The sequence below is a fragment of the Sebastes umbrosus genome, chromosome 24 (assembly GCF_015220745.1).
Source record: "Sebastes umbrosus isolate fSebUmb1 chromosome 24, fSebUmb1.pri, whole genome shotgun sequence".
Classification (NCBI taxonomy): Eukaryota; Metazoa; Chordata; class Actinopteri; order Perciformes; family Sebastidae; genus Sebastes; species Sebastes umbrosus.
This window is the reverse complement of record NC_051292.1, coordinates 6,590,004-6,607,995: the sequence shown is the minus strand read 5'-3', so window position 1 is coordinate 6,607,995 and position 17,992 is coordinate 6,590,004. Positions and strand designations below refer to the sequence as shown.

General features: G+C 37.9%; 1 protein-coding gene across 3 annotated transcripts in view; it reads left to right on the top strand.

Moving 5' to 3' along the window:
- LOC119483912 (rho GTPase-activating protein 6-like) overlaps positions 1-17,992 on the top strand; it is a 77,017-nt gene that overhangs the window by 21,393 nt on the left and 37,632 nt on the right. Inside the window, exon 1 of one of the 3 annotated variants that reach the window (XM_037762399.1) lies at positions 15,379-15,708. The exons of the other annotated variants lie outside the window; for them this stretch is intronic. Within the exon in view, the coding sequence (XP_037618327.1) occupies positions 15,667-15,708 (42 nt within the window). The 5' untranslated portion in view covers positions 15,379-15,666. Of the gene's footprint in view, positions 1-15,378; positions 15,709-17,992 lie in introns of those variants that run through there. 3 annotated transcript variants of the gene reach the window in all.

The following is a 17,992-nucleotide window of genomic DNA, read 5'->3' as shown; positions in this document are numbered from 1 at the left end:
GGTACCCACGAGGGTTTCTGGACAATATTTGTCATTGTTTTGTGATTTCCAATAATAACTATTTACATAAAATTTCATAAAGCAACATATTTGTCCACTCCCATGCTGATAAGAGTATTAAATGTTTGACAAATCTCCCTTTAAGGTTAATTTAAAACAGATTAAAATTGTGTAATTTGCGATTAATCGCCATTAACTATGGACAATCATGTGATAAATCGTGATTAATTAATCAATTGTACACCATTGTGTAAAGACCTTTAGACTTTAAGTTATATAAACATGTAATTCATCCATGTAGTATGTCATTAACTTGGTATAAAGGCCATGTATTTTAGCAGTAAAGAGTCTATCACTGTCCACCTCTCCAGTGGAAACAGTAAAGTAGTTCCTGAGAGTTCAGATCTATTTTTCATCCATTATCTACCAATTTACTTCAGACTTAGCCACACTTTATTTATGAATCCCCTAACATTTAGCTCCAGAGCTGCTACAAATTCACATTTTATCGCTGTAAAGATAATGCTAATCTCTCTAGTATTACACTGAATCATATGTAAGCTACTTTATATGTATCATATGTTGAGGTATTAGTGTGGAGCAGGAGTAATAATGATAGCGAGGATATTTCTTTATGTCAGAATTTACTGCAGATTCTTTCCAATCGTTTCAAAAATATCTCTGATGAAGACGGATTATTTCTGCTTCAGACGTGACGGTTTATCGGAGCGACATAACTCGCATATTCGGATGAATCAACAGTTTTGTCTCTCGTCCCGTATTATCAGCAGAAGGATAAAAGCGCTGCTGTCATTCGTGCACATTGCATTCCTAGAAGGCCGCTGTGTTTATACTGCAGACTAAATATTTACACCCCGAACCAAGAAGAACTGAGGCTGCTCGGTTTGACTGTGATAAAGGTCTGATACGCTTCAGGCCAGGTGACTTACATGCTGAGGAGGTCGCACATTCATAGACAGTGTATACAGCTACAGAACCATGAAGTACGCAGTGTCTGAATGCACAATCGCGTACTGAACGTATGCGTGCATACTTGTAAAAAAAATGAATATTGGAAGAATCTTGAGAATCCAAATACGCACACTGTGATAAACACAGATGAAGGGTACGTCCAAGCAATGTCACTTGTGCTCGTTTGTTACAGCTCTAAGGGTTCAAACGAGTCCGGCAGCCCATAGGAGGCCTGAACGCTGACGGATTAACACTGACGGTCTGCAAATAAAAGAATTGTCAGACGAGATGGGGTGAAATGGGGTAAAGGGCGGAGATGGACTGCACCAAAAAAACACAACCAGAAGAATGCGAAGAAAGAAAAAAGGTGCGGCAGAGAAAGAGATACAACTCCAGGGAGGACGAGGAGGGGAAGGCCAGAGGTCGAGGGAAAATATGTAAACCTCATAAAAGTCCTCAGATGTATTTCTAAGATCTCCACAGACGCCGATGTCCTGAAACACCTGATCACGAAACAAGTTGATTTGCATCTGAAACAAGTGAAAATGATCGCCACGTGGAGCTGATTATCATGGAGCCAGAATAATAAAGGCACTTCTATATTGTCTACATGTCCTCGCCTCTGGCGCTGGAGTGATTTCATTTATGGATTTGCATAAAAAAACGTGATTTGACAAAGGGCTGGCGATTCTTATTTGCATGCAAGCATGTGATGCTCGCCCATCACCACCCTGCGTACATGGATCAGTCACTGTCCACAATATGGGACTGATTGCTGTCAACTGTTGGCTATAATCAGATAAATTGTGTAAAAGCACCCCCAATTGTTTTGCCCTTACATGGACAACTAAGCTGTAATTCATCCTTACCTTTACCTCATTTCAGAATATTTTGAATCATATCTCCAGTTTGATATATCTCAGCTGTGCACAAGGAAAGACCAGACCAAATAACTTCAACACACACTAAGAAGACATCATTGTTTGTCCTAACGTCCTGAGGGTCAACATACTGGTTGGATTAAACTGTTATGGGGTCCCAGAGACTTGCTGTAACCCCCTACCCACCAGCTCTTGACTTCTATTCATGGTATATGCACCTCCAAGCTCAACACCACTCTCATATTTGTCTGTTGCAAGGTTCCAACCAGCAGATGGTTACCTTAGCATAGCACAAACACTGGCAACGGGCGGAAAAAGCTAGCCTGGCTCTGTCTAAAGCATAGACTGTTGACACCGTTTTGAAGCATCGGGTTCGGCATTTTGGCCGTTGCCATCTTGGTTGCTTGCAACCAGAAGTGACACAAGAGGGCGGAGCTAAGTACAACGCTGAATAAGACATTTTTAGGTGACCAAAAAGGTTATAATTAACTTTCAGGAACTGAAAACACACCTGGAAAAGTTAAAGTTGTAAGACAAAAACACAGACAACGCCGTGGTATCAATTACAAGGTAGCAACGCCCTAAAGCATCCCCTGCTTTATGGTCTATTTGACTCTAAATGGGACCATAATTTACTAAATGAACATCATGCTGTATTGAAGAAGACTTGAAACTAGCGATTGAGACCATAAACTCATGTTTACAATGTTTACTGAGGTAATAAATCAAGAGAGAAGTAGGCTCATTTTCTCATAGACTTCTATACAATCAGACTTATTTTTGCAACCAGAGGAGTCGCCCCCTGCTGGCTATTAGAAATAATGCAAGTTTAAGGCACTACCGCATTGGCTTCACTTTTCAGACCCGGAGGTTTGGTCTAAAGGTGACAAAACATCCCTATAAGCACCTTTAAAGCTCACAAGTTAACATGTTTTACCTTGTTTGTTTAATCCATACAATAATCAAAGTGTAATAAAGACAATTCACCATTTGTTCGGCCTCAAAAGTAGGCAAAAATGTAAACGCTGCCTTAGTTCATGATGTACTTTAGTGGTGCAAATTTTCAATAAATCTAATCACCCAAAAAACAATTGGCACACAATGAATGTTGAACTTTTGGGGCCCCTGGGGGTGTTGGACAGTTGCCGGCTTTGCACAGTTAATGTAATGTAATGCCCCGGCCAACATCTTGGTCTCGGAATGCTTACTCATAAACTGAAACTCAGAGTTAAACACTTCTTCAAAATGTCCCAGAATAGTTGTTAATAGATCTCTCGCATCCATGATGGCAGATTCACACAAAAGCAACAGTTTGTGAGTGTTTGGATGAATGTGCCGAGAGAGACGCTTATCCTTCAGCTGAAGGAGGCCGAGCCAGCGCGCTCGCGTCACATCACTCGTTGGACATTTTATTCTGTTCTTCAAGCTATTCCAAACGCTCCTCAGAGGCGTCTCTGGAGATCCGCTCAACGGCTGTTCCTTCAGTTTACTCAAGAGTCGGTCCAAACCATGTACGTCAGGCGGAACTGCGTCGGTGGCAAAAGAGTTTGTGTTGTTGTTTTCCCAAAGTGTGGATCTCTTGGTGTATTATAGCAGGTGTGGAGCTGTTAGTTGCCACATTTAATTAAAGAAAAATGTCTGAATTTGTGGGAAAGCCTCATTTTTTTAGTATGCAAGACAGATAAGTGAGTTAGGGGTTGTTTTTTTAAGATTTTGTCTTATTAAACTTTGTCATATTTTGACCCAAAGTTCATTCCTAGACTGTTGTTTTTTTCTGGAACATGTCCAATCTCACGTCTAGACTTCAACTCAAATTTGGAGTTTGGTATTTTAAAGAAATATTTAAGAAACCCAAGACAATTCTGTGACTTTTCCTCCCCAAATCTGAGCTCATGTTAATCTCACATCGCTCCCTTTTTCTCATAATGACCCAGACGCTTTCGCCGTGGCGCTATGGCAACAAGTAAAGGCTATTTTCTGCTTTCCTGCTGCCAGCAAATGCATCACACAGCATAAGAAATACAAAAATCTCCGCAATTATTTTTCCCACGGCCTTTTGTGATGTTTTCCCAACAGTTTGGCTTGATGTGAAAATAATTCTGAATGGCAGGAATGGCATTTATTATATTATATGACAGATTTGTCAGACGTGAAACAAATCACATGTGAAATATGTAATTGATGGTTTCCGAGGGAACGTGACTGGGTTTAAAATGCACCGTTAAACGACATATTATATGCTGACACATGGGTATACAAACACATGCACGCTATCAGAGAAATACACACACACATACGCTTGTTATTGTGCTGTCCTGCACAGCTGGCGAGCCGAGACGTCATGGCAACTGTTGTCGCAGAAAACATTAAGGAGGCGTGGGAGGCGGAGGATGCTGAGTGTTTGTATGTGTGTGTGTGTGTGTGTGTGTGTGTGTGCGTGTGAATTAAGGTGGAGGAGCTGGAGCTGAAAGACAAGGTATCTGTATGTGAAACAGCCTCTATTATACAGACAACAAGGCCATTCAGTCACACTCGAGGCACCAACAGGTTGTGTTCGTGATGCACATGAGCTCCATATAAAGAAAAGACGATACCCACTCATACAGTATGATCAGATTATGCTATTTTTGATACAATTACACCATTTATTAATCAATATATTCAATTCTTGTGTTGTAGTTCCTGATTATGGAGGACTAAAAGTGTCATTATAATAAATTAATAACTAAATAACTAACTAACTAAATAAATAAATACAAAAATAAATAAAATAAATAAATGACTCAATAAATAAAAAAATAAAAAAATAAAAAAATAAAAAAATAAAAAAATAAAGATGTATGGATGACTTAAGCTGCTATTATAATACATACAAAATTAATGAATAAATACATAAAGAAAATAATATAAAATGTCAAAATGAAAGCCTCAATTATCAAATAAATGTGCAGGTTAATTTGAAAATAAATAAATATGCACAGTAATAGAAACAAATAAACAAATACAATGTATTTAATTGACAAATTACTTATTTTTGCATTAATTTATTTTCATTTTTAATAATTTTCCAATATATTATTTTCTGTTTACATTTATTTCTGTTTTTATTCATTTCCCTATTAATTAATTTCCTTACTTATTCAAACAAATAAAGTATTTTATTTTTTATTTTTTTACTTATTTATTTGCACAGTAATTTGATAATTGATGGTTTTATTTCTACATTTTTCTTTATTATTTTCTTTATTTCTTTATTTATTGCATCATTTATTTATTATTTTTTAAAATGTATCATAATGGCAGCTTTAGTCCTCCATATAGTTAACAAAAGGGTGAACATTTTAAAAACAAAAGACGCTCTCTCGCTCAATTCCAGTCTTAAAAGCACCTGACCCTAATGGAAAACCCAGCCAGCATTACTAAGGGATTCTCAGGGAGGAAGCTGCCAGCCGACCGGTCATGCAAACAAGCTGACAGAGCGGCGGGCAGGAAGATGGATAGATGGGTAGAAGGGTGGAAGGTCAGATCACCACACGTATACACACGGACAGCGAGACAGACAGATGAGGCCTGACACACATAAACATAAGCACAGATGAGTGGAAACACTGACTGACACACACAAGCAGACGTCACTGACAAAAGCCGGGATTTCTTTATTCTTCCTCGGAGATGACGTCATTAAAAGCCGGGTGATGAAAACATGCAGGATCTGAGAGGTGCGCATGCTGACATGCATAACACTAGCGCACACACACAAACATTGAGAAACACATGCTGGTACTCGAGTCAGACTATATTTTTACAATGTGCTAGAAAGTTGTGACATACCACCAAAAAGTAATAAAAGGACGCATCCACTATTTATTTATTTATTTATTTATTACTTTATTAGTTAATTAATTTATTTGTTTATTTTTAGGTTTTTATATATTTCTGTAGCTTCATTATGTATTTAAATACGAACATTCACATTTTGGTCCAAGTAAGTATGTTTTAGCGTCAAAATGCTATTTTCCACAAGCCCTTCTAAAATCGTTTCCCCACGTGACCTGACGTAGGCTTCTGCATGATGATGCTACTACATGTACAGTATATACAATGTATACATACTTATAGTAAGAGATAAAATTACTGTTTTTATCAATGGAGTCTGGTGGGAATGGGGAACTAAAGCCGTTGTATATCTCGCTCTTCAAAGCCACCAGACTCCATTGATAAAAACAGTAATTTTTACCTTGCAGAACACAGCATACATACAACCTCACTTCAAAGTCTGGACTAACCCTTTCAGTTATTTCCAAATGTAGTAAAGCTAACTTTGACTTCACGATTATTCATAACCTTATTGGTTAGTTTATTTCGGTAACTTACGTCACTGCTTTTTTGCTAACGGCTAATCCCAGAAAAGAACGCTGACGGACCCGACCTTTAAATCTTATCAGTTTTAAAACAAACTAAATCTATTTTACTCTCAACAAGCATGAACAACCGTTTGTGACTCCTACTGATTGAACACTTAACCCGAGGTTCTGCCCTTATAATCAATATTTGTGAGGTTGTTATACACGTCGCAGTTCATTCAGTCCACTTATCAGGTGACCGAGTCAACAATGCCGGTTTTAAAGATTATGTTTCAACTGGAACAAGACCAAGAACACACTTACTGTCTGCTTTCGCTTGGAAATGTTCTTTATCTATGTTTCTATTTAAATCTATTTATCTATGTTCTAATAAAGAACACATTCACGCCAGGCAAACAAACACCAAACCAACTACAGGAAATGACCCACAACAGAAACGAAAGCATTTGTATAAGAGAATGAATGTCGACATGTGCAAGTGGTTCCTCATGTTTGGAGAGCTTGGTGTAACTAAATGAGCGATGGACAAACAACAGTCAAACTACACTAAGAAAGTATGCAAGCGACTTGGCGAGTTTTTAGGGTTTCTTTTGCCAAACCTAATTCTCAACCCATCACTTGGTTTCAATCAATTATTCCTCAACAGCTCCAAAAATAAATGATGTAAGATCACTCGTCATGAATTTCTGTGAAAGTGCTCGAAGTGAACTGCTTGTCCTCGCCGTCCAAGTCAGACTCATTGTTTCGTAATCTGGTTCCTTAAATGAGGAGATTTCACAATGCAGCTTTGAATGAATACTTCAAATCCCTGCAGTCGGTTTTAGATACTTTACAAAATGTTTGTGACCATGGTGGTCCTTTGAATGTTGATTTAGCATCATGATGTTTTACTCCGAGTGTATCGTGCTACAAGGAACCTCCTGCGACTGTGTTGAAATCAAAACATTACATACAGTCATTGTGAAAACATTTGTACACCTATCTTCTCCAAGTACTGGGTCCAAAACACTGTACTCGTTTCTTCGTTATTAAATTAAGAATAGTTCAACACTTTGAGCCCAGGCTGGCTCTTTGTCAAGCATTGGTATCAAACAGGCTCAGGTGTGTGTGTCCCAGAGGTGTGGCTACAACCAATTGGATTCTAAGTGCACACCTCCGAGCATGTCTCAAGCTAATATGAACTGTACCAATTGTAAACATAGGGAATGATCAAAAGTAATTTCAAAAGCGAGAAATATATAAAAAATTCAAGATTTACATAGATAACTTATCTGCCCAACGTATCCTCATACAACGGTTCGTATGATATCTTACGAAAAGTTATTCCTCATTTATCGTGCATTTTCCTGCGAATATCCACCAACACGTGTCAATTCCCGCTCATTACATGCATTCAGTCTATTCAAAATAAACGTCTGTCTTTATAGGAAAAAACTTGGTTAGGTTTAGGGAAAGATTGACTTGGTTAGGTTTACACAAAAAAACTTAGTTAAGTTTAGGAGAAGATCGACTTGGTTAGGTTTACGCAACAGAACTACTTGGTTAGGTTTAAGAAAATATTGACTTGTTAGGTTTACGCAACAAAACTACTTAGTTAAGTTTAGGAAAATATTGACTTTTTAGGTTTAGGCAACAAAACTGCTTAGTTAGGTTTAGGAAAAGATCGACTTGGTTAGGTTTAGGCAACAAAACTGCTTAGGTAGGTTTAAGAAAATATTGACTTGTTAGGTTTACGCAGCAAAACTACTTTGTTAGGTCTAGAAAAAGATCATAAAAGTGGCGTAACTTAAGTAAGGAAGTTACATGACTCACACGGAGTATGAACATCGGCCTCCTGGGCTAAAGTCCGATGTTTTTTGACCCACCGATCCACCACGACTTCCTCCCTACAGTGTTTTTCTCTCGTTATACTCGTTATACTATTACATACGAATTGATTTTGTGGGATTTCAATTAATTACAGTGCATTACTATTCGTAGGTATAGCTACGAACGATGAATGAGAACAGCCTAATCTGCCCTATTTTCTTAAAATGGAACCTCTGCACTGAGTAAATATATTTCATCCAAATTGCAACCAGAAATTCAACAAAGTGCACCTCTCCACTTATATATTTTCGCGTTCTTGCAAAACACATTTTTTTCTCCATCTTGCGAAATGTAGTAGCCCTCGGGTCAGGGCTGAGCATTCCCACTGCAGAGCAGTCGTGACCCGCCAGCCGCTTTAAGCACGCTCTAATGGAGGTGGTATGGAGATGAAAGCCATATAGCCACGCTGGGCTATAACCCAAAATCCTTTACTTACATCCCCCCCTGTCTCTCTCTCTCCCCGTCTCTCTGTCTATTGGCCCTCAGGACAGAGTATGGAGATTTAGGACAACTGGGTTGGCCTGTTGATAGAAGCGTCCAGATTGAATCCAGACCCACGCTGTCGTCACATTGTGTGTGTGTGTGTGTGTGTGTGTGTCCTGTGTTTGGTGTATGTTGAGTGATCAGTTCCTCTAAAAAAACATCTTTCGCGCTGCGCAACGGTCGTCTCTGGAGGGAGACTGCGGTCTAAGGCCCTTGACAAGACATAATTCGTTAATATATTTGTTTGCGTGTGTGTGTCTTCTGTATTTACCTCCCAAGTGAAGCACTGTCTCTCTCTCTTTGACTCACACACACACACTCACATTCCCCAGTTGTGAGGTCATCCCCCAGAGCTGCTTTGTGCAGCTCCTGCTGTAAATTCGTTTATGTGTGCCCAGTTTTTACCATTCTCTCCCCCCCCCACACACACACCCTCTCCCCTTTCTCTCATTTTCTTTCTCTTACACCCATTCTTCGGGCTGTCTTGTGAAACCGAGGTCAAAGTTCGTCGTCTGAATGAAAGAGAGATAAAACACACGACCACAAGAAGGAAAACACTCCATAGTTTTGCTCGTGTCCATTTTTATCAGCTATTATCATATTGTTTATTTTCTTATTTAATTTTGTTTTTTTCTAGGGTTTGGTCAGCTGTGTCTGATTAGGCAACAGTTAGAAACTGGCATAGGGCCACATATGACGGGATTATTGAAATATGCTATATGATTCTTGTGAATTACTTTCAATAACAGGGTTTTAACTCAATTGTTTTTTATTTTTAGAGTGCTCAAAAACATATGACGGCGTATTAGGGCCATTGTTAGTAAAATAAATAATAACTACAGTGCCGCAGGAGGGGGGTAATATTCAAAGAAAAAACTTTAGTCATAAAGTCATAAATTTCCACGATTTTTTTTTTGATTTTCTCTGAGATTAAAGTGGCAAATGCACAAGAAAAAACTCACAAATTTATGACTTTATAATCTTGCAAATTTGTGAATTCTCTGACAAATTTGCTCCTTAAAACTCAGAGATTATTCAAGTTGTTTTCTTCCGGTAAATGTATGACTTTATAATCTTGCATATTTGTACAACAGCGTATTAGGGCAATTGTAGGCAAAAAAATAATGACTACGGAGCGGAGGGAGATAATATTCTGAGAAAAAACTTGAATTTAAACAAGATTTAATCTGTAAATTTATGAGAAAAAACAGCATTATTATCTGAGATGAAGTGTATGAGAAAAAACCCACAAATTTGTGAGAGTGCCATTTTTTTCTCGGAAATTTACAACTTTATAATGTTACAATTTGTGATGGTTTCCCCTAAATTTTCCACTTTATTCTCAGAGAATATCCATTTTTTTTCTCGTAAATGTATGATTTGGTAATCTCACAAATTGGTGAGGTTTTTCTCATAAATTTGCCACTTTAATGTCGGAGAATACCCAAGTTTTTTCTTCTCGTAAACATGACTTTATAATCTCGCAAATCTGTGATTTTTTCTCGTAAATTTACCACTATAATCTCAGAGATTATCTAATTGTTTTTTTCTTGTAAACGTATGACTTCATAATCTTGCAAATCTGTGTTTTTTTCTCGTAAAAACACGACTATAGGTAGGAAGTTATATTTGTGAATATTGTGGAAACGTGCATAGCAAAATTCATCAGCGCGTCTTTGCGAAATATTTGGTTCTAGAAGACATAGTGACGTAGTGACGTAGTGACCACTCGCAATTATTGTTGTTGAGTTACTGCAGCTGGCGAGCAAGACCGAAACTGTAATAAACAATCCCTTTATTTGTTGTTGTAGTAGATTACATATAACCTTTAATGAGATATGATTCTTGACCCCTCTGCTCTCCATTTTCACCCAGCGTCCTCTGGGACCGAGGGCGATCTTGTGCTTGTGATGCAACGCCCGCAAATACTTCGATCGGGGGCCTCTTTTGCGAGTGTTTATTAAACAGATCGAAAAGCCTCGCAGGATTTTTCTCTGTCATTTACTGCATCGTCTTTAAGCACTTTAACAGAATACTTTCCACTCAGATGGAGTGATTTCACAACTCAGGCATTCGGCTTTTGGAAGGCGGGTGCTGAGCGATGTAAACATTTTGCAGCGCGCCTTGACCATACAGCTCTGGATTTATAGTCTGGCCTCGTACGTTCCCTGTAAAATAATATTGGAAATGTGCATTTATGGGTGATTTACGCAATGTGGGTCCAAAGAATCCATGTTGCTTTTATTACGAATAGGTTTATAAGAGGTTATTTAGGATTACAAAGAGGGAAAAATAGATGCAGATTTAAACCGCTGTAAATACTCCCCACTGTCACTTTTGTTGCCTGAACTCCGAGCCGACACTCAATAGCAGGGATGTGATACATCAACACAAACAGGCCCTGCCAAATCCAACAGTGGAAAAAATCCTGCTTTGAAATTGATGCATGGTCACACGGGGGCCTCGTTTCAGCATCATTTTAACAAATTCAAGATGATATGAGGAGTGATGGCCAGCTGAAGGGACATAAACAATCACACCGTGTTCTAACGTGCAGTTGTAGCCGACTCCCGCCAACATGAAGGTAATAACACACATCCATGTTTCTCCTCTCCTCTCCTCCATCCTTCCCTCCCTCTCCCACAGGCTCTGTGTATTGTGTGAGAGCCCTGGTCATACTGGGACAATTGGAACACCATTTTAGGAGACAATGGGCTCCTCCTACAGGGCCATAAAACACAGCTTCTAACCTTACGTCTGAACTCCAGTCAGTGGTTTTAAGGGGGAAAAAAAGCTTACATTAGTGTTCACGTCTTTCTCCTCCCTTCTATGTCTCCTCCACATCATCCCCAAGAATGTAGCTATATTACTATAAGTCCATTTTTCAAGGCCTATTATTTTGCAGCGAGCTATTTGCTATTTCCAAACGGCTAATTGCTTCACCGTCCAATTCATTCTTTGTCAAAATATTGAAACTGGGTCGGTCAGTGGGCATCCTTCGGGTTTGAAAAGTGAAGCCAATGCAGAAGTGCCTTAAACTTGCATTCTTTCTAATAGCCGGCAGGGGGTGACTCCTCTGGTTGCAAAAAGAAGTCTGATTGTATAGAAGTCTATGAGAAAATGAGGCTACTTCTCACTTGATTTATTACCTCAGTAAACATTGTAAACATGAGTTTATGGTCTCAATCACTAGTTTCAAGTCTTCTTCAATACAGCATGATGTTTATTTAGTAAATGATGGTCCCATTTAGAGTGAAATAGACCATAAAGCAGGGGATGCTTTAGGGCGAGGCTACCTTGTGATTGACAGGTTGCTATTCCGTGTTTGCGTCTCACTTGTGGTTGCAAAAAATCAAGATGGCAATGGCCAAAAACCAAAATGGCGATGGACAAAAACCAAGATAACATGGTGCCTTTGTGTATTTCTTCTACAGTTTATGGCTTAGATCCCCTTTGATTCAGTAAATCCAAGCTTTAGATGTTTCATTAGATGTGCATGATTATTGCATTGTTATTGAATGAGGCGTACGTGCAAACACGACAGATCTGATGGGTTTGAAATCTGACTCGCAGATAAATAACTTGCATGCAGCTGATAAATAACTGAGGATTAAGGACTCCACCTTCTGGCCCAGTTTCATTCAATCCAAAGCCTTTTTTTCAAGCAAACTTCATACAACGCCTCAATTTTAGACAAGATCTGATAAGCACTCAGCCTGTCTAAGAGCTATTCTGTGCAAAAGAACAGGTTTTCTTTATAACGCTGCAGGGGTTGTATGACGATGCCTGAGGGAGATACACAGACTTCCAGCACGGTGCAGCACCTGGTTTTATGGCTGAGTCAGTCCTCGCCAGTTTATCTGTTAGGATCTCCAGATTTCAGAGTAAAGTAAGTGTCCCTCTCAACGTCTCAGCATTCTTTGAATTACTACACTATCTGATAAGCAGGGAGGAATCCAGTGTGTCTCTCTCTTACTCATTAATCCACTCACTCATTCACACATACTGTTTATAAAACTAGAGACAATAATTCTCCTGTGAGGTCAGCTTCTTCGGCCACCGCGTCCTCGATAAAACCGCGTTGTGCTCTATTTGTTTTCTGTTTTTCACGAGCTTGGATGCAAAGTCTTTAGACGCAGATTGCCCAACGCCGATTCCACATTAAACCCAGACAAACCTCCCCCCCTCCTGTTCAGAGTCTTCCAGTGGTGGACTGGCCCTTCATGGTCGCTCTATTTCAAAAAGGGGGAATGCTCATAAATTAAAGATTTTTACAATGGAAGCAAGCGATCACGGTTTTGGTTCTGCGGTTCCAGTAAAATTCTCTCCGCTGTGATTTATTCCAGTAATTATTAGGACTATACGGCGAGCTATTTGTCACATGGAAGAAACCTTGTACTTCCAAAATATTCCAGCTGATAAATGGGTTTGTTTTTAGCTTGAGCGTGATGCGTTTATGGATATTTCCAGTGAAGATGGCATTCTTCTCACACTTGATAAATTTGAAATACCACATGAAGATGCCCAGAATGAAGCGACCAGTGATTTATTTGACTTATTTTGTCATTTATTTAAAGTTATGACCTGCAGAATATCATATATAATGTTATTATCCACTGTTTCCTCCTCACCTACAGCAAAACAGTCACAATAAGCTAACCAAAAACTCCCTACATGGAGTTTCCACAGTCAAATCTTATCAACTGTGGACTGGAGCTCCATTTGTGGGTCACTGACATGAAAACATTTGAGCATCTCAATCCCTGCTGTTGATAATCAAGAGCTTCTTCCTCCTTCCTCGAGCGCCTCGCCCCTCCCCCCCTCCGCCTCTCCTTTTTCCAGTGTCAAATACCTTATAATTAAACATGCAGCTAAAGTGCAATAAATGCATAATACATGCATGCAAGTAGGACTGAGGTGAGCAGCAGATTTTCTGTATAAAGGTTAAGGAGCACAAGATGTGTCATGGCTAATGTTGGCCACATTTCATGCTGCCTGAATGTAAAGAAAAAATAAATAAACACAACATGCATTTGCATCATGGTCAAAAGTCACTTTTTGTTACTCAAAACTTGAAATAAATATATTACTATTAATAAATGAATAACATTAATTAAAAAATAAATTATTTAAATAACATAACAATTAAATTAATTAAATAACATAATAATTAATTGATTAAATAAGATACAAATAAAATCTAATTAAAAAAAAAAAAAAATAAATAAATATATATATATATATATATATATATATATATATTATCATTACTTAATTAATTAATACAATTTGTGAAATACATTTAATTTATTGAATAACATAAATGAAATTAAATAAAATTAAACATTTATTTATGTATTTATTTATTTATTATTATATATACTTTTTTAATTTGCAAAGAGACAAGCCATGCATTGTCAGCAGGTTTTCTGGATGTAAAGGAGCATAAGATATGGCATGCCTAATGTTGGCCAAATGTCATGCTGCCTTAAAGTAAAAAAAAAAAAAAGAATCACAACATATATTACTCAAAACTCTGAATAAATATATTAACAAATTAATATAATTAATTAATAAAATAAAAATAAATAAACATAAAATAAAAATAAATTAAAAAAAAAGAAATATATATATTTTGTATCATTATTGTTATTTTTTTATTTGTAAGGAGACAAGCCATGCATTGTCACTCATATCATCAGAATTATTTTCTAAAAATAGGTGATTTTCCTTTATATTGAACATAATTCATAAGTCTCAATATATTTATTTCAGTTGCCATCCTACTTTCTGATACTTGTGTACAAACACAACCCAGACCAAAAGCTGCTTATATTTTGAAAATCCCCACCGGAAGCCCTGACTCACAGTGTCGCTGACCTGACAGCCCTCTATATGCCTCTCTGTACTCTGCTTGGTTCAGCATCAAGCAGGACTGAGGTGAGCAGCAGGTTTTCTGTATAAAGGTTAAGGAGTATAAGATATGTCATGGCTAATGTTGGCCTCATTTCATGCTGCCTGAATGTATTTCATAATGTATATAATGTATTTGGATCATAGTCAAAAGCCAACTTGTGTTACTCAAAACTCTAAATAATATATTAATATTAAAATTGATAAATTAATTAAATAAATTACATTAAATAAAATAAAAAATAAAATAAAAATTCCTTTTTGTTATTATTATTATTATTATTATTGTTACTTTTCTAATTTACAAGGAGACAATAATACTAATGGATTACTCAAAACTACTAAATCAATATATCAGTATTAAAAAAATAATAACATTAATTTAATACAATTAATTAAATAAAAAATAAAAATGTTGTGTTTATTATTATTATTATTATTATTATTATTATTATTATTATTATTAACAATAATAATAATAATAATAATAACAACTTAACATATATTTTTTTTAAATCATTATTGTTACTTTTTATGTTGCAAAGGAACAAAAAAAAAATCCACAACATATATTTGGTTCATATAAATTAATACAATTAATAAAATAAAATAAAAAAAATTAAATTAAATTAGAAACAATGTTTAATCATTATTGTTATTTTTTTTCATTTGCAAGGATTATTTTCTAAAAATGGGTGATTTTTCTCTATATTCAACATATCTGTCTGTCTCAACATTTTTATTTCAGTTGCTACTTATTGTGCCAAACACAACCCAGATCAAAAGCTGCTTATATTTTGAAAATCCCTACAGGAAGCCGTGCCTCACAGTGCCTCTGACCTGACAGCCCTCTCTGTGCCTCCTCTCTCTCTTTACTCCACTGCTTCTGCTTCGGTTCAGCATCTGTTGTGTCTCCACCAGCAGAGCTCCACGGAGAGAGAGAGAGCGCGCGGTATGGATCCGTTACGCATTACGCACGCTGCTGCCCTTCATGGCACAGATGGCACATCTCTGATCACATCTTCTTCTGACTGCTGCAAACACATCAACTCCTCCACCTTGCAGTAAAAAGAAAAGAAAGAAAGAAAGAGAGTCTCTGTCTGTGGACGTGTTTTCTAACAGGATATCATTCGTTGCATCTACATTTCTGTAGTATACTATATGTGGATACTTATCCAGGCACCATGGGAGACTCCGTGTTCCTCGACAGGCAGAATTCATATCTTGTGAGTATACTCGAGGTTTATTGGCCATAAATCTATTAACAATGGCTCCTTATCAGCTCAATGTGCTGATAAAGGAGGCTTTGAGAGGTCTTCTGTTGTCTCGAGAGAGCAGTACGCGAGTGCACGTGTGCTGTGCATGCGCGCGCGCGCGTGAGAGTGACAGATGTTTATTAACTGCATTAAAATGACTTTTTGTATACAGGATTTAAAGTATAAATAATATACATGTTGCACTTTTTAGGCACAATATCAGTCACACAGAGATACATCCTTTATGCAAAAAAAGTAATTTTCATGCAGGAAATAAACATCTGTCACTCTGTGCAAGCATACTCCTATGCCTTTAGTTTGTTAAAACTTTAAAATCATATCCACTTATTTATTGCACATGTTAAAATGCATGTAAAAATAATAGAAATGTTGCACTTTTTAGGCACAATATCAGTCATACATTTTAAATCCTATATGCGAAAAAAAGTAATTTTCATGCAGGAAATAAACATCTGTCACTCTATTATTCTATTATTTTCTATATTTTAACATGTGCAAGAAATATTATTTTAAAGGAGCAGAGAGAGTGACAGATGTTTTATTTCCTGCATGGAAATTACTTTTTTTGCATATAGGATTTAAAGTGTATGACTGATATTGTGCTTAAAAAGTGCAACATTTCTATTATTTACTATATTTTAACATGCAAGAAATATGATTTTAAAGTTTTAACAGATTAACAGTATTTCCCTGTAGAATGCATGCGACTCTGAAGTGTGAAATGTGAAACTGAGCGGAGTACAAAAGGGGGGAGCCTCAACATGCAAAAACTTCCTGTGATGGAACGTTTTAAGTGACATGTGGCGCGTAGAGCGCGGACACACAAGACCACACATGTTTCCTGGTTCGAAGAGCTGTGAAAGCAAGCTCAGTAAAAGACAGAAACTTGCTGCGAGCCACAGGTGTTATGTTTGACACTCTACACCCCGAGGCTCGCCGGCCACATGAGGGCAAAACACGCAGGTATGGGTCAAGGCCGTGAGGACCTGAGAGAGCTCCGGTGAGAACTTTTGAAATGAAACCGTCAGCGTTTTTGGAGCTCACACTTTAGCTGGTTGCAGAACAGGTTCATTCAAAATGTGGGAACTGAGTTTTGGATTTAAACACATGCTAGTGTTTTATCATCCTCCCTCTCTCCTCGGTCCCCTCCTTCTGTTTCCACCCCTCCTCCTCCTCGTCCTCCTCTCCGGTGGTGGTGAGGAGGAATCCTCTGCTGCCTGCTCCAGCGGTCTGTCTCCTCTTTATGAGCAATGTTCCTGTGGCTGGGAGCCCTCGTAAAGCTACGAGCATTGATTGGAAAACAATGCAATTTTCTTTGGCTCGGCTGTGCAGCGCAGTTGTGGTCTGGATTTGTGCTTTGTAGCGTGGCCGTGTGGTGTGAAAGCCGTCGCCACATGGCCCGCGGTGATGGTGTCGGAAGTGCATCCAGCGCAGGCTGATGCACTTTTCCACTACGGTGCATGTCATCTTTGAGCTCTTATTTGTTTAATCAAGTTTTGGCCTTCTTTTGTGAACCCAATAATGATAGAAAATCATACATGTGCCCTTCAGAATGGGCGATCTGATTGGACTTAAAGAGCCAAACTAAGAGCATTTAATGCAGCTTAATTTATACAGCACATTTCAAACACAACTGGAAAAGCCACAATATGCAGAAATACTGTATGATTATACGAAAAGCTGTATGAATGACATGATGATGCAAGACGTTCTTGCTTTTGGCGCCATTTCTACGCGTTATAATCTGTACTGACTGCAATGTAAATACATCTGCGTGACTATGCTAAGCTCAGAGCTAGTGACGTAGAATAAAAAGTGAGAAAGACTGCTCTTGACGGGCGGGAAGGGAGGTGCATGGGTCCAACAAACACAGGATTTTCAACCAGGAGACCGATGTTTTATAAGGTACATGTTTTCAGTGATGTTTTCCGTACTTCTGTTACGTTGTTTTACTTAGTTTACGTACTTATTTTAAGCCCAACTGTGACGTTTTTCCGAAACCTAAGTGAGTGGTTTTGTTGCCTAAACCTAACAGCGAACGTACAAATGACACGGGAAATGCCTAAAATGCGTCCCCGGTTGGGTTATTTAACATTTGTTAGACTGAACAATTACTGGAGAAAATGATCAGTAGATCCCCGTGACAATAATTGTTAGTTGCAGCCCTAAAACAACTTCCCAAAGGCCAAGGAAACATTGCAATAGATGTTTTTTTTTCCAACCAACAGTGCAA